The following is a 20412-nucleotide window of genomic DNA, read 5'->3' as shown; positions in this document are numbered from 1 at the left end:
CAGGGAAATGGGGATTGGCTAACAACAAGGGTGTGGAGGGGAACACTAGGGTGGAGCAAACAAAACTAATAAATAACAGGTGTGAAGAGAAGACTCTGGGAACAGGGAGGGACTAACGAGACAGGTATGACAGAAAACAGGCGGGAAAACACGACATGAGCAGAGAATCTACAAAATAAAACCCAGGGTCATGACAGCAGTCGGTTGTGTTGTTTCTTCTCACCTCTGATAATAGCGTAATCCTTGAAGTCATCCAGCAGCTTTGTAGAACTTGGCAGCGCGTTTGAAGCTGGACGGAAAGCAGTCACACCTGTGTTGCTTAAACACAGTTATTTATCACCATTGTGTGCGTGTCACAAAGCTGAGAAATAGAATTTCTCTGCAATCTCTCATTAGCAGTCAGCTCCTCCATAATGGTTCCCAGTTCCAGTTGGCAAAATGGAAAGGGACAGATGTTCACTTGCTTTAGGGATTAATTTTTTCATAACATGAGCTACATGCCTAAAATATAAACTCTGCTGTTTGTGTGTGTGTGTGTGTGTTTGTGTTTGTGTGTAGCCTATGGAGCAGAGGATCTACCATATGTGGGACCATCCTGTCAGTTCAGCTTCGATCTCCAGAGATTATGTCAGAACGCTGCTGGAGAGACACAACAAAAATAAGGTAACACAACACAGTTTGTCACCCTGATACACACACTCACAGCACTGCAGACTAGCAAACACAAGCGATGCTGAATTTGTCCCAGACAGAGTGTGGATTTGCTAATTAGCAATAAAGACAAAGTACGGCTGAGGCTGATGGGAGTGTTATTAGTTTTGCAGGTATTTGGTCATAAAGCAAAGTATTGGACAATTTAGCTAAAAATGCCAAACATTTGCTGGTTACGGCTCCTCAAATTTGAGGATGTAGCACTTTTCTCGGTTTTTATGTCCTCGTAAATTCAAATTGTTTGGGCTTTGGACCATTGGTCGGACAAGACGAGCTTTTTGAAGAAGTCCTCGTGGGCTGTGGAAGCTTGTGATGGGCTGTTATCCCAGTTTTATGACGAGGAATCCTCGCAGCGTGAATGGAAAAGAAGTAACGCCTGCACACAAACATTCAATAATGACAATGGTTCAATCCCACTTGGATCTGCACCAGGTCAAAAAGTGGAAAACACACCTGTATTTATACAACGTGCACACTTCGCTTCGTACGCTGACAGGGTCTACGATGGCAGACGTGGTTAACCATCCAAACCGCTCAGGGTGATGGAGAAAAAAAAAGAGAATCAACAATTCATTAAAGTACATAGAAAAGAGTACAAAGAGAAAAACCTACCTATCACTTTTCTTACGCTGCTTTCAGACGCCTTTCGCAAGTATTTAAAAAGCATCGAATTCACCATCCTATGTTCAAAAATATGTGATTGATTGGTTGATTTGTGACGTCCCCAACACTCATGGATTCACAACACACCATTGCAATATCCAAAATACTTAAATTATTTTACTGCTCAGTCTCAAACTAAATTCTCTGCCTTCTATCCCCGGCCTGGCAAACAAAGTCTGCCACAAAAAAGGCTTCCCTTCTGAGTGTAACTGTGCCCGCAGGGATTTAGTCTTTTGTTTAAATTATACTTTACATTAACTTCTACACTGTAGACATTCTTCATGAATTATTGAGTTTGTAATTTGGGTTTATGTCCAATATATCAAAAGACCATTTTTCTCTATACATGACGAACATTTTGCCCCAAGTCTCCGGATATCACAGAGTAACCTCAAGCGTCTTTGAGAGCTGTAAAAGCGCTATGTAAATAAAATGTATTATTATTATTATTATTATTATTATTATTATTATTATTATTAACCTGTTCTGGAAGACGAATGCTGACTTGATCAATTGAGCTACAACACCAACAGCTTCTTTAAATGTGCTCATCCAGTGTCAAGCCAAGATGTTTATACTGATTTACATATGACAGACATTATTGAACAAAACTTTAAAACAGCTGAACTTCTCTCTGAAGGTTTTCTCCCAAAATGTACTATTTGTGTTTCGTCTTAAAGGTCCAGTGTGTCAGATTTAAGGGGATATATTGGCAGAAAAATAAATATAATACAACAGGTCTGTTTTCTTTAGTGTATAATCACCTGAAAATAAGAAATGGCTGTTTTCATTACCATAGAATGAGCTGTTTAATATCTACATAGGGAGCAGGTCCTCATCTATAGAGATCACCATGTTGGTCTGCCATATTTCTACAGTAGCCCAGAATGGACAAACCAAACACTGGCTCTAGAAAGGACCATTTGCATTTTTGCATTTTGGCAATTTCATTTCGGAATTTCTGAGTGTTTGTTTTGGAGAGGAAGAGACTTCTGCGGAAAATTTGGCTCCCGGTAAAACCCCCCTGAACGTCTCGATCTTAAGTTAGCAAAAAAAAAAGTTAGCAGGCACTAGGCTTGTCTCCGACATGTCAAACAGTGTTGGAGAAACACTAATATGTAACGTGGAACTTCTATATCAGTGTTTTTACCAGTTTATATCACTCCCTGCATTTGTTTTGAGGAAGATAAGACATTTGCGGATAATTCAGCTCATGATAAAAACCTCCTGAACAATGAACACTGACAGATGGTGCGTTTGTTTTGACCTCGGAGGTCAGAGGTCGGAAGTGGGAATGACGTCACCTCCAAGTTGACAATAGTTTTTGCATTCTAGTTGCCAACAGTGGACAAGTCGGAAAAAAAAGATGGACGCCCGCAAGAAAGCCTTTGTTGCCCTTGCACTTTCGGAGTATAGCTTCAAAACCATCATGCACTCCAACTGATGAACACCGCAGATGAGGCTGACCTAATGTAAAACAAATAAGATAAAATTGCTATAAACAGTACTTTAGCAGAGTGTTTACTCACTATGTATGTGACCAGCAGCTATCTTGAATTCGTAAGTCAGGGTTGATGCGCTTGCTCCGAGTTTCCTAGTTGGAAATCCGATCTCAGGGTGCATTCGAGTTGAAACTTACAACTGGGAACTGGGAATTTCCAACCTCCAAGTACAAAACAAACGCATCAAGAATTCTAACCTTGAGAAGTTTCAGCTGGTTGCAGTCTGCAATCCTCACCACTAGATGCCACTAAATCCCTCTGAATCTTACACACTGGACCTTTAATGTACCATAAGTCTCCATTTCCAGCATACTGTATCAAGTTAGAGGCAAAAGAGAAGACATCTTGAATACATGCACAGAAATTTGGTCTCAAACCCTTCAGAGGAAACACCTTATTTATTGATAAGCAAATTTTCATTTTTATAAATATATATGAGCAGGGTGTTTGTACCAATGCAGCTCTAACACTGTTAACTCCAGAGCAGAGGAGTGTTACACTTGCAGAAAAAATGTCCTCTTTGGCCCTCTTTATCAAATGTGTTTAAAGTGGCCCCAGCCGTACAGTTCGCACATCATCTATCCACTTCTTGATGCTATTGGCCAGCTTCAGTCAGCAAATTGGCCGGCAGAGCCACTGGCATTTCGTGCAATGTCAGATAAAGCTGCCTAAAAAAGTTAAACTGCAGCCAACTTCATCCAGATCAGGGAACAAGTGAGTTAAGGTGACGAGTTCCTTTTTTGGATTTGCTGCAGATTTGTCTTGACTGTGTGCACCCTGAAAAACCTGCAGAATCCACAGTTGTGTTTCTGTTTTTTCTTCCTCCTCAGGGATTTGCATTCACCGGCAGAGACAAGCCCGCCTTCAGACCTGAGTTTCTGCCGCTTACCTACCTGGCAAAAATACTCTCTGATATAGAGGAACAAGGTAGCGTTTGTGTGTGTGTGCGTGCCTGGTTTAGATACAGAGGCCTTTGGAGGATTAAGGCAGAATGTGTGCATTTATGTGCGCGCTCGGTCCAAATGCAGCTCCATCATGAAGGCACCAGAGAGGAAGTGTGTGGTTGTGTCTGGTGTTATATCCTCTTATAAGAAGCTGTATCTCTGTCTAACTCCTCTTCCTGTGTTGCAGCTCTGAACCCTTTCGAGGAGCAGGAGAACGTGGACGCCAGGTTCGTGGAGGAGACGGCTCTGAAACAGACACTGATACTGCTGGGCTTTGAGGAAAAATGAGGGATGTGGAGTGGGCGGGCGGGGTGGATAGATTGAGGGAGAAACAGATGAGGGGGGAAATGTGTTTGAGAGAACAGTCATCATTGACTGGGCCTTGAGGATAAGTAACGGATGGATGGATGATGGAGGGACGGAGGGCGAGAAGTGAAAGATGAATGGAGAGATTGAAAGGCAGGGGGCTCATAAACAAGCTCTCACTGTCTGATGACAGATTAAGGTGGGGCGGGAGGAGAGATGGATGGAGACGCACAGAAAAGAAAGATGGAGGGGAGAACACGAGGCGAAAAGTCACCCTGTTTTTCCTCGGAAACACTGAGGAGTGCGAGGGTCTGTGCCAAAGATGATAACATGATAGGGAGCACAGTTAGATCTTCAGTTAGTGGCTTAATTCAATTTGGGGAAACATGCTTTTCAATTTTTTATTGAAAATCAATAACTGCAGGCAGCTATTTATCTGGACTCAATTTCTGTGGTGGCAACAATTCTCTCCACAACTTCCATTTTCTCTCGAAACAATTTATGAACATTGATGTCAAGTATAAATCACATGCTTGTTTTATCCTTCTGTGCTTCCTGTAATTCTGCCGCACCCCATCAACTTGATTACATGCTGACAAAAGGCTTTGCGGACAGAGCGGCTGGATATGGTCAGTCCATTCATTCTGATATTATACACAATCTTTGCTGCTGAAAGGGGCTTAGGTGAGACAACCCGGCCAACCTGATCGTCAGATGGTATTGTACGTTTCTGCGATCCACAGATACGTCACATTCGTCTGTTATTATGTTGTGGATACATTGAAACTTTACATTTCTTTACATTTCATCAGTGCTACAGTAAATATGTGGTCAGGTTTAGGCACAAAAACCACTTAGTTATGGTTAGGAAAAGATTGTGTTTTGCCTAAAATACCTACATTGTACCAGGGCTGAAAACAAAGCAACAAGTCGCTAAGAAACACCCACATTCGGTGGCTAAAAAGCCGCTGGAAAACAACCAATATTAATGATTGTTGGCCTTCCAACTTGTGACATTACTTTAAAAACATTGATGTAAGTATGAAACAGACAAATGTGACATATCAGACACGTACAACGCCAACATGTTCTTCAAGCGACTGTGCTAACCTGGCAGATTTAAAGTCATATAAACCCAACCAGATGCTAAACATTTGAGAACAGGAACACGTCTGAAATATGTAGGAAATTCCCTGTTTGCTGCTGTAAGGACAATAAGGGCTGTGTGTCATTCACACACTGTAAGAAGTGGACAAAACCATTGTGACGTCACTGTTTTTAAAGCCTCTAGTTTGGCATTTTGGCAGTCACCATTTTGCTTTTTTTGGAGCCAGAGGTGACCACGTGTGGATGATGGATGGATGGATGGATGGATGGATGGATGGATGGATGGATCTGGCTGAGAATCTCAAGGCCATTAAATGAAAGCTGTGACACAGTGTCATGTCACGTCGTATCATTGCGGTAAAGGCTGGTCTTCACTTGCTGAAAGGCTCAGTAGCCTGTATGTTATCATAGAACATCGTATTGATTGATTAGTTTCACTGAGGCGTGCAGAGTTGGCTTTGGTTCGGAAAAAAATTCATACAAAATATGCAGCATGTGTACGGCTCCTTAAGGAGCACAACCAAAGAGCACCTGAGCAGACACCTTCCCTTTATTTCTGGCATCTGCTGTAGCCCTACAACACTGCAGCCCTCTTGACACTGCACGTGTCGTGCTCCATAGGGTCAAAGACCATGTCCAGGTCTTCATTAAATAGCCTTGAGGACCCGTGGTAGCCACGCCTTAAAGCATCCTCCGCTTTATTGTCTGTTTTACTCTAAATGGGACCATAATTCACGAAAGGAGCATCAAACTGTATCGCAGAAGACTTAAAAGTAGCGATTAAGACCATTAACTCATTAGGAAAAGGACTTGCAGACTTGTATACAAACAAGTGTCTTTATTGCAACCAGTGGAGCTGCCCCCTGCTGGCCATTAGAAAGAATGCAGGTTTGAGGCACTTTGCATCATTAATTTTGAGAAATATAAATATGCTTTTCTACAAAACCCTCAAAATTCAGTTAGTTACCTGAGAGGAAAACAGCAAAATTCAATAACTTTATATTTACTTTATTTATGCAGCACATGGCAAAATCAGTCAAAATTCTTTACAACCCATCAAATCAAACGGGTCAGTACAAGGTTAAGGAAAAGGCTCTGTCCTCGCACACACTCAAACGTCTGGTTTGAATAACATGCTCACGTGCCCTCAATCATGACTGAGCTCTTACTGTAAGTGGAGAGATACTTTGGTAGTGAAGTTTGTGTTTGTGAGTGTGTGTGTGTGTGTGTGTGTGTGTGTGTGGCATGTGTTTATAATCCCTTTGTAGTGTCTGAATGTTGGCACCATCTGAGACTAAATACCAGAGACTATTTACGTCTCATGTCGCACTTTGATTTGAGAAATTACAAAACATTCCTCTGAAAAATAAAGGGATTTCATAATCACTCGTGTTCCTTATGTTTACACCATAAAGTTTTGTACGATGGATTCTAAATAAAGAGATTTTTTTTCAAAGTTTACTGTATTTTCGTCTTTTTTACTGCCATGTTTTTGAAGAACATGGAAACAGCAAGGCCTTGTCTCACTTTGTTTCCAGTGGATTTTCTTTGAAGCCTGAAACAACTGAGCGCCAGATACATTGTGGAGCTTTGAGATAAATTAGGAAGTGATCTCAGCTCGCAGTCAAAAAAGCTGTCGAGTGGAAGGAATGAGCTCAGATTCTCTGTAATACCTGAGTGTTTTACTCAGTCAGTGAACTTCTGCTGAAGTCAGGAAATCATTTCAGCATCAGTTATCTTCCACGCTGAGTCATAGTTACAAAGAACACACCCATCACGCTTTTATACATACGTGTTTTGCAATAGCGCCAAATTACACAATCAGTTTTTTGTTTTTGGTTTTACTTTGAGCTCCTCAGTACAGTCGTCTCCAATCATCTCTCATCGGGGGAATTCCTCTTTTAAATGTGAATACATCGCTCATTCTCCACCCGATTGCCTCCTCCACACTCTGTTATGCAGTCAGTGTTATGTAGCCGGCTAATAAGCTCAAACAGTTTGGGGCTAAGAGAATCTGACAGCTCTCACCGTCGGCCTGCAGTGGATGATCACACACACACACACACACACACGGAGCACAAAAATGGGTGGACGGGGCTGCCTCAGACTCAGATAAACTCTACCTGCTGCCTTCGTGAACCTGTGAGAGGTGGCTGAACACCGTGTGACGTGGCCTCACATCCTGATCGGGTTATTACGACTGTTTGTTCAGAACTTTCAGCTAATTATTTCCACTGTTTATCCAGCGTGTGTGCTTGCAGGGTCCTTTTTCTCCCCTGTTAAATATTCTTACCTTCTGACTGTGTTCAGGTATTGTGTCCTTACATGTGAAAATGTCTGAGGTGTTGAAAAAATTGTTACGTCTGTAGTGTTCTAGGTCAAATCTGACCCAACAGAGAATATTAAAAAGAGTACGGATGGTACTGTGGATTAAATTTTAATGAAACTTGATTCCAACTCTTGTTTGAGTTGGGTTTGATCGATAAAACTACCCAGAATGTTTTATTGCTGCATGACCCACTGTTTCTGATGACTTGGTTTGATGAGATTTTTACAGGCGGGGTGAATGTGGTCTACGAACCACTAAATAACATTAATGGTTCGTTGTTGAACACTTAACGCCAACCAGTCAAGTTGCAGTTTACACTAATTCAGTATCTGACCAAATGTTTCCACTGCTGTTACTGAGCTATAATGTTGAATAATAAAAGTGTTTTTGCAGAACATTATGATGTCACATTGACCTTGACCTTTGACCTTTTGGATATTAAATGCCATCATTTTATTCGTTTAGACATTTGTGTGAAATTTCGTCACAATTAGCAAATTTTTGAGTTATGGCTAAAAAATGTGTTTTGTGAGGTCACAGTGACCTTGAATTTTGACCTTCCAAATCTAATCATTTCTTTTTCGAGTCCAAGTGGACATTTGTGCCACATTTAAAGAAACCAAGGCATACTGAGTTGAATTGTTTTAATTGTTTCACTAAGTATTTTGACTTTTCTGCTAGCTTATAGTGTTGTGGTAGACGAGATCGGTCTTGGTCAGGCTCAAGAACACTTCTGACTGCACTTTCAGTTCAGTTGTGTTTTGGTCTTGGACAAAGAGGTCTTGGGAGTTTATTATTTCAAGACTGGACAAGTTCACAACTGTGACATATTTGGTAAATTGCCCGTGCAAAAAAGGAGTGATGAGGAACGAGGGTTCAGTTAATTTTAGCACCTTAGTGTGCTTGCTTTGCTCGTGGTGTCTTTAATTTTATCAAGACGTGTCTCATCTTCATTTGTTTTCTACGGTTGTTTTTATGGGATGTGGATCTTGTGTTTTGATGTTTCACATTTTATCATGAGTGTGTCATGCAGTGTGGGACTCACACTGGTCTGGTGTTGACTTAGTCTTGATTCACTCCATTCTTGGTCATGACCTGTTCTTGGTTTTGGTGGTTTTGACTTTGACACTACAACACATGCTACAACTGACTCGTGTGTGTAGGGTGTCTCCTGCCTGTTGTCGCTGGTAGCTCATTTATTGTGACAATAAATTAACTAAAGATCAGTCACACAAATTTGTAATTCTATTTGGATGTTTATTTTTCTCGTAAACACAATTACAGGCGTATTAGGATTTATATATTTCCACATTAGCTGAGCGGCACATTAGTGGTTGTGATTCACTGGCCCTCACATGAACTTGGTCCACAAACACACATGTTTACAAGTTGCTTAATACGCTCACTGACACCCAAACTACTTTCACCCCGAGATCGGTAGATAGAACGACTTCCAGTAAATTAGTAGAAGCTTCAAACGGCAAATGACTTTCTTTCTGGTCACCAGTAACCAAACCTGAACTCTCCACCCCATTAAGAGCTCCACTTTTATCCATTTCTTCCCTTTGACTCTTTTCCGACTGCCGCCTCTCATTCCTCTTCATTTAAATTCTCCTCTCTCTTTGTGATTCTCGATGCTCTTTCATTGCCCGATCTTCCTCTCTATATTTACATTTATCATTTCAGGCATTACGCAGGGACTCTTAGCCTGGCTTAGAGCTTAAACCCACTGCAATTTATTCATCAGCTGCAAGATTACAAGTGCAAGGGATGAAACAGCAACAAGACTGGAGAATATTTAGAAACATTCCAACGTCCCTGAGACATGAATTTATCTTTAAGAGAAAGGAAGACAGAAATGACATGCTGCCAAGCAATGAAGTAAATACAAATGTTGTTACACACACATTTCATCTCCCCCATGTACTCTGTCTTCCTTCCCACTTTTCTACAGTATTTGGTGTTACGGCAAGCAAGAGCGTAAACAAGCCCTTGCCAGTAAATTTAGGGGACGAAATTACAACCAGATGCACGAGTGCTCTCTTACATGACAAAACAGCAATGGCATTCTGGACACTGAGGACATAAACATTCACAAGAAACGAGGCGGAAGAGGAAGGAGCGGCACTGAGAGGTGTGTGCAGAGCAGACAGATCAATACGTGTGTGATAGAAATGAGACAAATAACTGAAATGCACTGAAAAAAGCTGTTGAAGTTAAAAATGTTTCTATTTGACAGGACGCTGATGTGTGTGTGTTGTTTCCTATATCTCTAAGGGTTTGAGTGTTGGTTTGCGGACGTGTCTCATGTTGGCACCTGGCTGCAAGGGTTTGAAGGGGGCCTGGGCGCCGTAGGGTTTGGGCAGAGGGAGAAGGTCGGCCTGGGGGACGTACGCGTTGGGACGGGTTTCAGCTGTGGTGTACACTCCGTTAGGCAACTGGTTCCAGTCTTCTTCAGCCATCTGCGCACACACACACACACACACACCAGAGGCAGTTTTAATATTTGATGTGAGACTGCATGACCTCAGACTAAATAGTGAAAATTTAATTGTCCTGAATTTTAATCATGAAAATGGAATCACTAATTTTGCAAATTTATTTATCTTATTTAACGTCTCAAGACAAATACAAGGGCAACAATCAACAGCTGAGTGCATGAGCCAAGAATCTCAACACTGATAAAAGATTACGATTTTTTTTAAAGGTGGCACGGTGGTGGTGGGGGTTTGAAACCTGGGTGGGGGAGCCTTTCTGTCCAGAGTTTGCATGTTTGAGACAGACAGAGCCTTTTCAGTGTCGGTGTGAGATGAACAGCTCAGTGTCAGATGTGTCAGATGTCAGGGCTATGTTGGACGGCAACAGCAGATAGTCAGTGATCAGCTGCTGCTTTGTCCCACCATCACAAATAGATTTTAATATTGTAGGAAACACTGAATGCTCATGATAATAAACTCCAAATCTGAGACAGTCTTGCAACTAACCTTTGCCTCCACCATTTAAGTGAAAATTTAAATGTATATTTGAGGTGCTTGCACTTTACTTGAGTATTTCCTTTTCATGCCACGGTATACTGTTACTCCATTACATTTCAGAGGGAAATATTTTACTTCACTACATTCATCTGACAGCTTTAGTTCTTTTACAAACCAAGATATTGCACAAAAAACACAAGAGTTTATAAATGATTAGTCAATTAATCCATTAGCCGACTGACAGAAAGTTAACTGCCAACTATTTTCATAAACATTTAAGTTGTTTTCTGCGTTGAGTACTTTTACTGTTCATACTTTAAGGACATTTTCCTGATCATACTCACTTACTTTTCTTTAAGTAACTTTTCAGTGCTTTTAACAGAGTACTTTCACAGTTTATACAGCAGGATTTGATCTTGTCTGGACTGAAATATAACCAAGACACAGTAAGGTGCACTTGCTCATCTATCTGACTGACAGGTTAGGATGCACAGATGACTTTGACACACCACCAGGATGTGAAGTGCAGAGAAACACACACTGAATGAAATTGTTTTTCTCAAAAGGCTTTTCTATCGGTGAAAATGTAGATTAAACAGGTGAGAACAAATATAATAAAACCAAAACATGGCTCTCAGGATCCTGACAGTGGCTGGCAAAATTAATTTAAAGCCACTATGGATGATGGATCAATTTGTAACCATGGTGGACTCCCGCTGAGAAAAAAACCCTTCTTCCAGTATGCACACGTCCTCATGACAGTACAGTCCTCCCTTTGACTTTCACCCCGCAACAGCATGCAAATGAACTGTGCCTAAATCTCACAGAGACTTCAAAGAGATGGCGATTTTCTCATGCATATGAACAGTTTATCCGCTGGCATGTGATCTGAGGAGTGCACACAAAACAAGGAATAATGGCTTTGAATGCAGAAAAAAAAGCAGGAAGTGCCAGAAAATAAACAGAAAAACATATTCTCCTTATCAGGTTGACAAAAGCTTGAACTGACTATTAATGATGAATTCTTAATCAGATGCACATCAGTTTGTGCAGGTTTCTTCTTGTGTTTTGGTTTGGCTCTGTGCACGTAGAGTATTGTGGTGTCATTCTGGGCTGGCAGCTATAAGCAGGAATAAACTGGGTGAGAAAATACAGATCGGTATAACAACAGACAGCTGGACTGCTTTCAGACACAACTGAATGTGTTTGTGTGCCTTTGTTGTGTAGACAGCCTCTACTTCTGTTTGTCTGCCGGTCTGCCCTCCTTGCCCTGTTTGTGCATGTGGTGGAAACAACCCTATATCCTGTCTAATCTCTGTGTGTGCCCAGAGTCTCTACTCACTTCTCTGTCTGAGTCTGTGCATGCTCAGGTGTACAGGAGCCCTTTTGTCCCTCAAAATCTTAATCGATTCCTGCCCTGTGTCGTGTCCCCGCTGCACTTCTTCTTTCTTTGTTACTCCATCTTCTCCTCTTGCCCCTCAGTACTTTAATCAATTCTTGACCAGTGATCTTTGTGTACGTCTGTGTGCTCCTTTACCCTCTCTCTCTCCTCTTTGTCCCTCTGTCTCCTCTTCTTGTCTCGCAGCATCCTCCTCCACTCCTCCTCTATCTCAGGGCATGGTGGCAGGCCCTGCTCCAGCTGCCGCTGGCACCTGTCCATCTGGAAACACAGAGGCAGTGGGAGAACCGTTCACTTTGTATTCCTATCACTCCGGCCACTCTCCTGGCTCAATTCAATTCTAACTGCGCCTGAAAACAGATGGTCGTATTACTGTCAGAATTTGGGCAAAGTTATGCCTCTGCATTTTCTGCTTCTACTTGTGTCTGTAGCGCGCTGCAGGCATACATCAGCTGTAGGGGCTCTTCAGATTATTAACGCGCGTCTCCTGAAACATTTAGAAGGCACGTGGGAAATCCTCTCGTTTTAGCAGTTTAATCTTTCACTGAGACAGAAAACTGTGAGACTTTCTGTCAAACCAGTGTCAGGATTTTACAATTTCTTGCTCTAATGATGATTTAGCTAATGGCTTTCTGCCTTCCTCAAGACTTACAAATTAGGACGATTTTGTCCGTGGCAGTTGATTATTTTTATTCTCCAACTCAACTGGAAAATGTTATAAAATAATGACAATATTATAATAACAGTAATGATAATGAGAGTGGTCGGTAGAATAAATTGTTAATGGCTGATATCAGTCAAAATCAAGTAAAATGATTGGTTTGGCATCACCTGTTCAAGGCCCAGTCCCTTTTACTAGTCTGGTGTCGCTACACCGCTTTTTAATAAAGTATATATAATCATCATCCTATTTATTTATTTATTTTTATCTTTTTAATCAATTTTATCTAGTTCCTCACCTAGTTTTCAATTTGTTACATTGCTAAAATATTTTTTGTCTTGTTTTTATTGTCTACACTTGTTCTGTCTTATCATCCACTTGTCAGTCATCTGTGAAACTTTAAACTGCGCTAACCTACATGAAAGGTGTCTTATAAATAAAGTTTGATTGATCGACTCAAAGGAACAGGCGTATTTCTGCATGGTGATGTGGTTGATAGACAGAAAATAGATCCCTTATGAAACTGCAGGTAGCAAGGTCTGTGGATTGTCTTGAATAACCATTTCTGTCGTTTGAGGTTTTCAAATGTATTTTTGGCGCTTTAAGCACCACAAGCCGAGTGCCATCTTGTTCCATCATATTCAAGAGAGGGCAGACATCTCTATGGCTGATATCTCCAACACTCAGCAACTCACACCAAAACAATCTAGACTGAGAAATAGCACTACAGGTAAGAGGAAAAATATGTATTTTTGATTTTGGGGTGACTCTTTAAAGCTAGACTAGCTGTTTAGTTTACAGATAGCAGACAGATAATGAAAAGGTTTCACACACTATAATAGCATGGCTGTGCAGATATGGATTTAGCTTGTAGATAAGCAGTAGTATAAATGACAAATACAGCAGTAAGCTAAAAAAAAAGCAACAGAATAATGTGACACACCTACTTGTAATATTTGATCAAGTTAAGACTGTTCAGAGGTGAACTTACTGTCAGTGAAACCTGGAGTCTCTTGAACACAGGTATAGGCAGACAGCTAGTTAAGTAAACTGGCTTTTATATTTCTGTTAAAATGTTGCTAATGTTAACAACAATGGTACTGGTTGCTATGGATACAGAAATTGCTAATGGGCTGCTAGTGCTACTTTTTAGTTCCTTCTCAATCTTGGACAACAATCTCACTACAAGGTCCAGACAGTCAGCTGCTCGTCTGGAGCTTTCCATCTTAACCTCTGAGTCAACACGGACGAGAAGTGCTCAGAAAAACATGTATGTTTCCATGACAACCAAGAAACTCCATGTGCTGAGGATGATACAATCGAAAGCGCCAGGATGATAACGGTACACCTTGTAGGTGGGATTGTTGTTGTCAAACAACATAGATTCTGCAGCAGATACAACCTGTTTAAAAAAACATTTTACCACTGTATCCTTATAATCCCCCTGAAGTGTTCAGTTAATGAAAATTACTATTGAATGTTCTTTTGTCTCCATGTTTGCCTCTTCATCTGTTTTACTGTCCAAATAAGCAAAGTTAATGGGTTTGAGGTGAAAGGTGGGGCACAACGAGGAATTATTGTTGAGTCACATTTTGCTCTCTTCGATCGCGGCCAGTGGAGAGTGACAGGAATAATAGGAAAGACAGTGGGAGGCTGCGGGGAGAATGTGCATCCAAGATCACAGTTTGGCCTCCAGAATCACACTGTCTTGGGTACGTGGTTTGTGCTGAGAGTGACTGGGAACGGCTCTGACCTGGAGCTCTTTCTCTTTGATCTCTTGTTGGAGAGACAAAGCAGCAGCTTGCTTCATGGAAAGTTCCGCAGAGACGGCCATCAGGCGGTGGTTGGTGTCGATTATGTGAGTTCGGAGCTCGTTCAACTGGAGCCATACAACACACACACACACACACACACACACACACACACACAGAACATAGATTAGATCAATTATACACTGATTCAACACGCATTTCAATACAGGATTAAAGTATGTATCTTAAAAGCAACGAGGCTGAATGATTTGTTTTTCCTATTGTGCTCCTGCTCTTTGATTTTGAGTGGCAGTATAGTTATTACACTCTTTCTGGAAAGTTACGGGACTTCCTGCTTTTGAAATATCTGCATGTTTTGTCATGACTGACTGAATGACTGGTCCTTTCACTGAATGATTCATTTGGCTGACTGCAATTCACAAGTGAGGCTTTTCAAAAGCATAAGAGTTGAAACAAAAATCCTTTCAAAGTCTTTCGAGTGACGATTGTGGCCAAAGGTATGTGGGCACCCAAACAGTCTAGCAAAGAAATCACCTCCTGAGAAGAGCCGATCTACCTTCAAGGAGGCTGAGAACATAAATCCCATACAGTTGTGCACATTGGAGATTAAATAGTATTATGCATAGTACATTGGGAGCACATGTTTTTTTACAGTTCTGATACATCTGACATGGCACTTAAAAACACTAAGATCCTGAAAGCTAAACAAACACTGATGCCTTATATCAGTCAAAATTTGTCACTCAGGGTAATTAAACCAAAATCTGATGAATTTCATGCTACACTGTCTACTCACAGTATTTTTAATCCTCATATGACCAACTGTGTGATAACACAACCATCTTGAGTTGGCATATGTGAGTGCTTGGGAAGCCATCCACTCCATATGCTGAGGCGACATAAGACCTGGCCCAAAGTCAGTGATCTAAATCATTCCAAACATGCTGGATGGGATGGAGGTCAGGGCGAAGGCCAGTCAACTTCTGCAACACCAAACTCAGAAATCCATTCATTTAACAACCTGATTTAAAAACTGAGGTTGGAAGTTTAATTTTTGCATCATTATGCAAAAATACCACAGTAACCTTAGAGCATATTGTAATTCAAGTAGACTAAGAGAAAACTAGACTTCTGCACCTCCTCTTGGCTCTGTTTTCAGGTGTCAGAAATTCTATAATGTGACAAGAGACTTTGGCCAGGTCATTTCACAGAGGGCGATCCTATTGGCTGTTCTATGAGTACAAATGTGCATGCACCTCCCTTCAGATGGTAAAAGCTTGATTCAATGGCAGAAGATCGTGCAGAGAAAGTTGATATTCCAGTACTGGCAACAACTGCCTCCACTGCAACGCAACCCAGAAAAAAGGACGCCATTTCAGTATCGACAAAGTGTTTCACAAATGGAGAGAAAATGTTAGCTAATTGTTTAGCCTTCTGCTAACTGAAGCTAAAGGCTCATAGCTGCCGCTAATTCAAGCTCATGTTTATGAAGCCCACGTTTAGAGCCTTGAATCATAGTGTGTCATCTCAAAAGGATTTGGACTGAACCCTTTTCAAGCACTGTAATTCTCATAGAATTGCCGCTATCCTTAATGGCACTGTGATCACACTCATGATCTGAATGACTGAGACAAAGGACTCGCACAGCTTTCTGTAGAAAGCGCTTGCATATGCCTGTGCTTGTCTGGTGGGATGGGTTTAAGGCAGAGAGCAGAGAGCTGTAGGAGGTATTGTTATATTATGATACACATAAGATACACATATGATTTAATTTAGATCTGTCTAGTTACAAAATGGTGATGCTGTACATTACAGTGCCAAATCTTCATTCATACCATTAATACACATGCGTCCACAAGTTTTAACGTGTATTGAGCCTTGTTCTTGAGGCTATTAATAGTTAGTGTGGGAGAGAGGAAAGACAAAGAGAGAGACAGCACAGTGCCAGCACAAGGAGAATGTAATGCTCGGTGAACTCCTTAATGCCCACTCTGCGTGCTGCTCACATGGACAGCACACGCTCCTCAAACAATGAGTGAGTGTGTTTGTGAGAGAGAGAGCTAAAAGACCAGACTCACTGGGAAGTAACAGGTGAATGATATAACAAGTAACTTGGAATGTGTGTGTATTGTGTTCGATCTGTGTGCGAGTGGATCTTCCTATCTACCTTCTTAGCCAGTGATAGTCTGTCCTGTTGGCAGTTCTCAGCCTGCTCACTCAGTGGCTTCAAGAGCCGGGTCACCTGGTCCACAAGGAGTTCTTTTTCCAGCAATCGCCTTTCCTTCTCTGCTAGATTCACCTCCAGCTACACGCAAAGACACACAACAATTATGGTCATTTTATTCATGAATTTTCACCACAGCAGATGTGTGTGTTATAGTTGTCATAAAAGGTAAACATGACCTAAATTCATTAAGAAGATACCATGTACCGGGCTGAGTTGCAAATACATGCAAATACGTAATGATTGCACACACCAATACCCACAGAGACAACTTGTAATGTTGTTGTTACCTGCTCGATCTTCTTAACCACTTCTGCAGTTGAGGGGTCTTTGCCTTTTAGCTCTCTGTAATCAACTGTTCGATTCAGACCCTCAAGTGTCTTGTCGCTGGCTTCCGACAGCTGAGACAGAGAATTAAGAGACAAAAACAAGGCTAGACTACACAAACACAGTGGCAGAATTTCAGTGTTAGTACTACTGGATTTCAGTGCTGCATTCGACATGGTTGACCACAACATATAACTAGACCAACTGGAAAACTGGGTGGGACTTTCTTGTATAGTAATAAACTGGTATGAATCCTGCTTAAAGGACAAGGACTACTTTGCATCTAAAGGTAATTAAACATCCGAGCAGACAAAAATGACATGCAGAGTTCCCCAAGGCTGCATTCTGTTCTTAACATCTACATACATTCACAAGCTTGTTCCATGGAAGTTTTTTTTTAGAGAAAAAACAACAAAATATGTCACCATAATAAAGCAGATGACACACATATTAACATAAGCATATCCCCAAACGACTATGGTCCTATACAAGCATCAAGTATGTGCATTACAGTTAGGTATCGGCACTCGATACCTTTAAAGTACCAACCAAAATAACCCAGTACCAAAGAGTATCATAACTTCCCTAGTCATACGATATTGCATTTGGTGCTTTTTGTTCCCAGATCTGAAAAAAGACTACTTGTACGGTTTTGCACAAGCACTCTTTGATGTGATGTGACCTGTGATTTGCCCACTACCACAGCAGCTACAACCCATACAGTCTGGGGTGTGGTGAAATTAAGCGCTGTGTATTTGACATTACACAGTAATGGCATTTCAGCGTGCTGAGATGCCACCTAAATGTTGGAAAGTAAGGCTACATTCCCGTGGCATCTCGTGGCATTTTAAGCAACTGAATGTTGCCATCTATATGATCAAGATTTTTTCTATGATACCCAGCCCTATTGTTCATTGAACAAATCAACAGTTGGATGTGCCACAAATTGTCTTTGGAGCCAAGGAGGATGATTAAAAGTCAGCACTCAGCTTAAATTGAATTGCCGATGTTAAAAACTACCAACCAAGCCAGGAATCTTGTTGTAGTCATGGACTCAGGCCTGAATTTCAACAGCCACATTAAGACAATTACAGGCAGCCTACTATCATTTTAAGGATTAAAAGAGTTACATCTCAGCAGGATTTGGAAAAAACTTCAGTAGACTTTACCACTCTAACTGTGTCTTTACACATCTGACTAAAAAAGTTGATCAGACAGCTGCAGCTGATTCAGAACGCTGCTACTTGAGCCATGACTGAGACCAACAAAGTGGATCACATCACTCTAATTCTGAAGTCTCTACACTGACTTCCTGTCTCTCAGAGAATCAAATTCAAAACAGTTTATGAAGTGCTGAATGGTTTAGGACCAAACTATATTTCTGATCTTCTGATACAGGTTGTCTGAGACAGGTCTGCTTTGTGTCACCAGAGCCAAAACTAAACATGGCGAAGCATTCCGTTTTTAAGAACCATATTTCTTGAACAAACTCCTAGTTTTGCTGCAACTCTTGATTCTTTTAAATCAAGGCTGAAGACTTTTCTTTTTGCTGCTGCCTTTAATTAAATTAAGTATTCATTAATTTCTTACACTACACTGTAATGTTTATTCTTGTATTTAAGCTTGTTTTATTTCATATTCTCTTTGTCATTAATGACTGTTTTTCGCTGTATTTAAATGTTCTTTTATTGTGTGTTTCTTTTGCACTAAAATGTGCTGTATAAATAAACTTGGCTTGCCTGATTAAGGCCTGTATACTGCTCATATAGGCCAAACTCCTCAAGTCACTGTCATTGAGGTCTACTATAGTAATGAAAAAGCAGTTATTTCCCACAAGAGCACCCTTCACACAAATGAATAAGTAAACAACATGAAAAGCAAGAACTCTAGAATTAGACAGCTACTGTCTGTGTTTCGAGAGCCTGGTACTCCAGTCATTTGAGATCCTATTGCACTGGGGATTTTAAAAAACGCTTATGACATTTGTCAGCTAAATGTAGTGCCTATATGGGAGCTGCTTCACACTAGGTGTCAAGTCACTGGCAAAGTGTGATAAAAGAAACCAAAATCTAAAACGCCACTGGATCCCTCTAAGGGACACTTTTTTTTTTAATACTCTGACATCCCTTAAGACAGCAGAAATAGAAGTGGAGGTAAGGATGCACAAGAAAGGATAAAGATGAGTTAGAGAGAGACAAAAGGCAGGCAGGCAGGAGGACAAGAGAAGACACTGACATTAAGTGAGGGGACGGTGAATGCATTTTAGATTCAGGTCCTCAACCAGCATTCTTATTCTGAAACAGCTGCAGTTTAGTGTGTGAGAGGATTAGTGTGCCGCGCAGTTAAAATATGAAATGCTGACATGATTTCCTGCTTAACTGTTTCGATGAATGGAAGAAAACTGACATCTGTTACGTGATTCAAAGGTACCCTGTGGAGTATTTGACAGTTGCGCTGTGGACAAGTCTTTCAACAATGGTAAACCCAGAAGAACAGTCAGTACATCACTTATGTTGTTTGTCCAGGCTTTGTTCAAACATAAAAGTAGTTCAAATTCTGTGGAGATCCCAAAGTTTTGAAAAGATACCAAATATGTCAGGCTGAATTTTGGGAAAATGTTTATAAAAGTTTACCCAAGATGTCAAGGTACAGCCAGAAAAACCCAAAACACTGGAGTCCTGTAAATACAGCTCATATAGCAATGAAGAATTGGCTGGTACTTAGAGGGGAAATGAAAAGAGAGTCAATGTTAAGGGGTTAATTGAATAAACTGCTTGCTCTGACCAACAGTCCAAAAAGAAGGCTTCAAATCACTCCAAAAAACTTTTCATGAAGAGGATACGGGCTGATTGCTACACTTGGATTCACCTGGCCAGTCGGAGCAGTTCTTTTTAATATTTGCTATTTAATGAAGATTATGAAGTCAAAGACAAAAAAGAAGTGGCCTCTTAACCTGTGCAGGGACTGCTGGTGGGAATAGGCAATTAAAGTAGCTACAGTCTCTCAACAGAGAAGTTAAAACAAATGCTCAATGGCCCCATTACAGCAAAATAAAGATAGTCTATATATAAAAATATGAAGCTGAGATGATCAAGGAACCATGACAGGGACCATACTCTAAATGGGACATAAGCAGAAAATAGAAAACACAGATCAGATGAGAAAATATGAATAGATGCCTGGAGAGAAAAAGACGGATATAAGCGAAGAGGAAATGATTGGATAGGCAGCAGAAAGTAAAGAGCGGACTGGGGAGGAAAAACAGGGTGTGAAAAAATGTTGCACACAGGCGGTCTGACCTGCTGTGACCTGGCTTATGAAACAGCAGCGTCTCTCCACTCAACCATACAGCGTGTGTGTATATGTGCGCGCACCTGTGCATGTTTACCTGCCTGTATCTAATGTAAGAAATGATGTGTCAGGCTTGAAAGACAGCATGGAACAAAGTGATGATTCCCATTTTCCCTCCCTTCACGGAAGAGATTAATGAAG

General features: G+C 41.0%; 2 protein-coding genes across 4 annotated transcripts in view; one reads left to right on the top strand and one right to left on the bottom strand.

Moving 5' to 3' along the window:
* gsap (gamma-secretase activating protein) overlaps positions 1-6689 on the top strand; it is a 61792-nt gene extending 55103 nt beyond the window's left edge. Inside the window, exons 29-31 of one of the 2 annotated variants that reach the window (XR_013490437.1) lie at positions 559-663; positions 3707-3803; positions 4008-4046. Coding sequence is in view for 1 of the 2 variants with exons in the window: in XM_033614685.2 (XP_033470576.1) it covers positions 559-663; positions 3707-3803; positions 4008-4108 (303 nt within the window). In the remaining variant the exon portion in view is untranslated. Of the gene's footprint in view, positions 1-558; positions 664-3706; positions 3804-4007 lie in introns of both variants that reach the window. The other variant, XM_033614685.2, reaches the window with a different exon arrangement.
* Positions 6690-8811: 2122 nt separating this feature from the next.
* Positions 8812-20412, bottom strand: part of ccdc146 (coiled-coil domain containing 146) — a 77201-nt gene continuing 65600 nt past the window's right edge. For both annotated transcript variants that reach the window (XM_033614683.2, XM_033614682.2), the window contains exons 19-23: positions 16884-16994; positions 16537-16674; positions 14351-14476; positions 12075-12197; positions 8812-10024 (exon numbers count right to left, since the gene is read on the bottom strand). In XM_033614683.2, the coding sequence (XP_033470574.1) occupies positions 9827-10024; positions 12075-12197; positions 14351-14476; positions 16537-16674; positions 16884-16994 (696 nt within the window). In that variant the 3' untranslated portion in view covers positions 8812-9826. The remainder of the gene's footprint in view (positions 10025-12074; positions 12198-14350; positions 14477-16536; positions 16675-16883; positions 16995-20412) is intronic.

Source organism: Epinephelus lanceolatus, chromosome 23 (assembly GCF_041903045.1).
Source record: "Epinephelus lanceolatus isolate andai-2023 chromosome 23, ASM4190304v1, whole genome shotgun sequence".
In the NCBI taxonomy this organism is placed as follows: domain Eukaryota; kingdom Metazoa; phylum Chordata; class Actinopteri; order Perciformes; family Serranidae; genus Epinephelus; species Epinephelus lanceolatus.
Note: the sequence above shows the minus strand (reverse complement) of the source record. Positions and strands in the feature narration are given on the sequence as shown.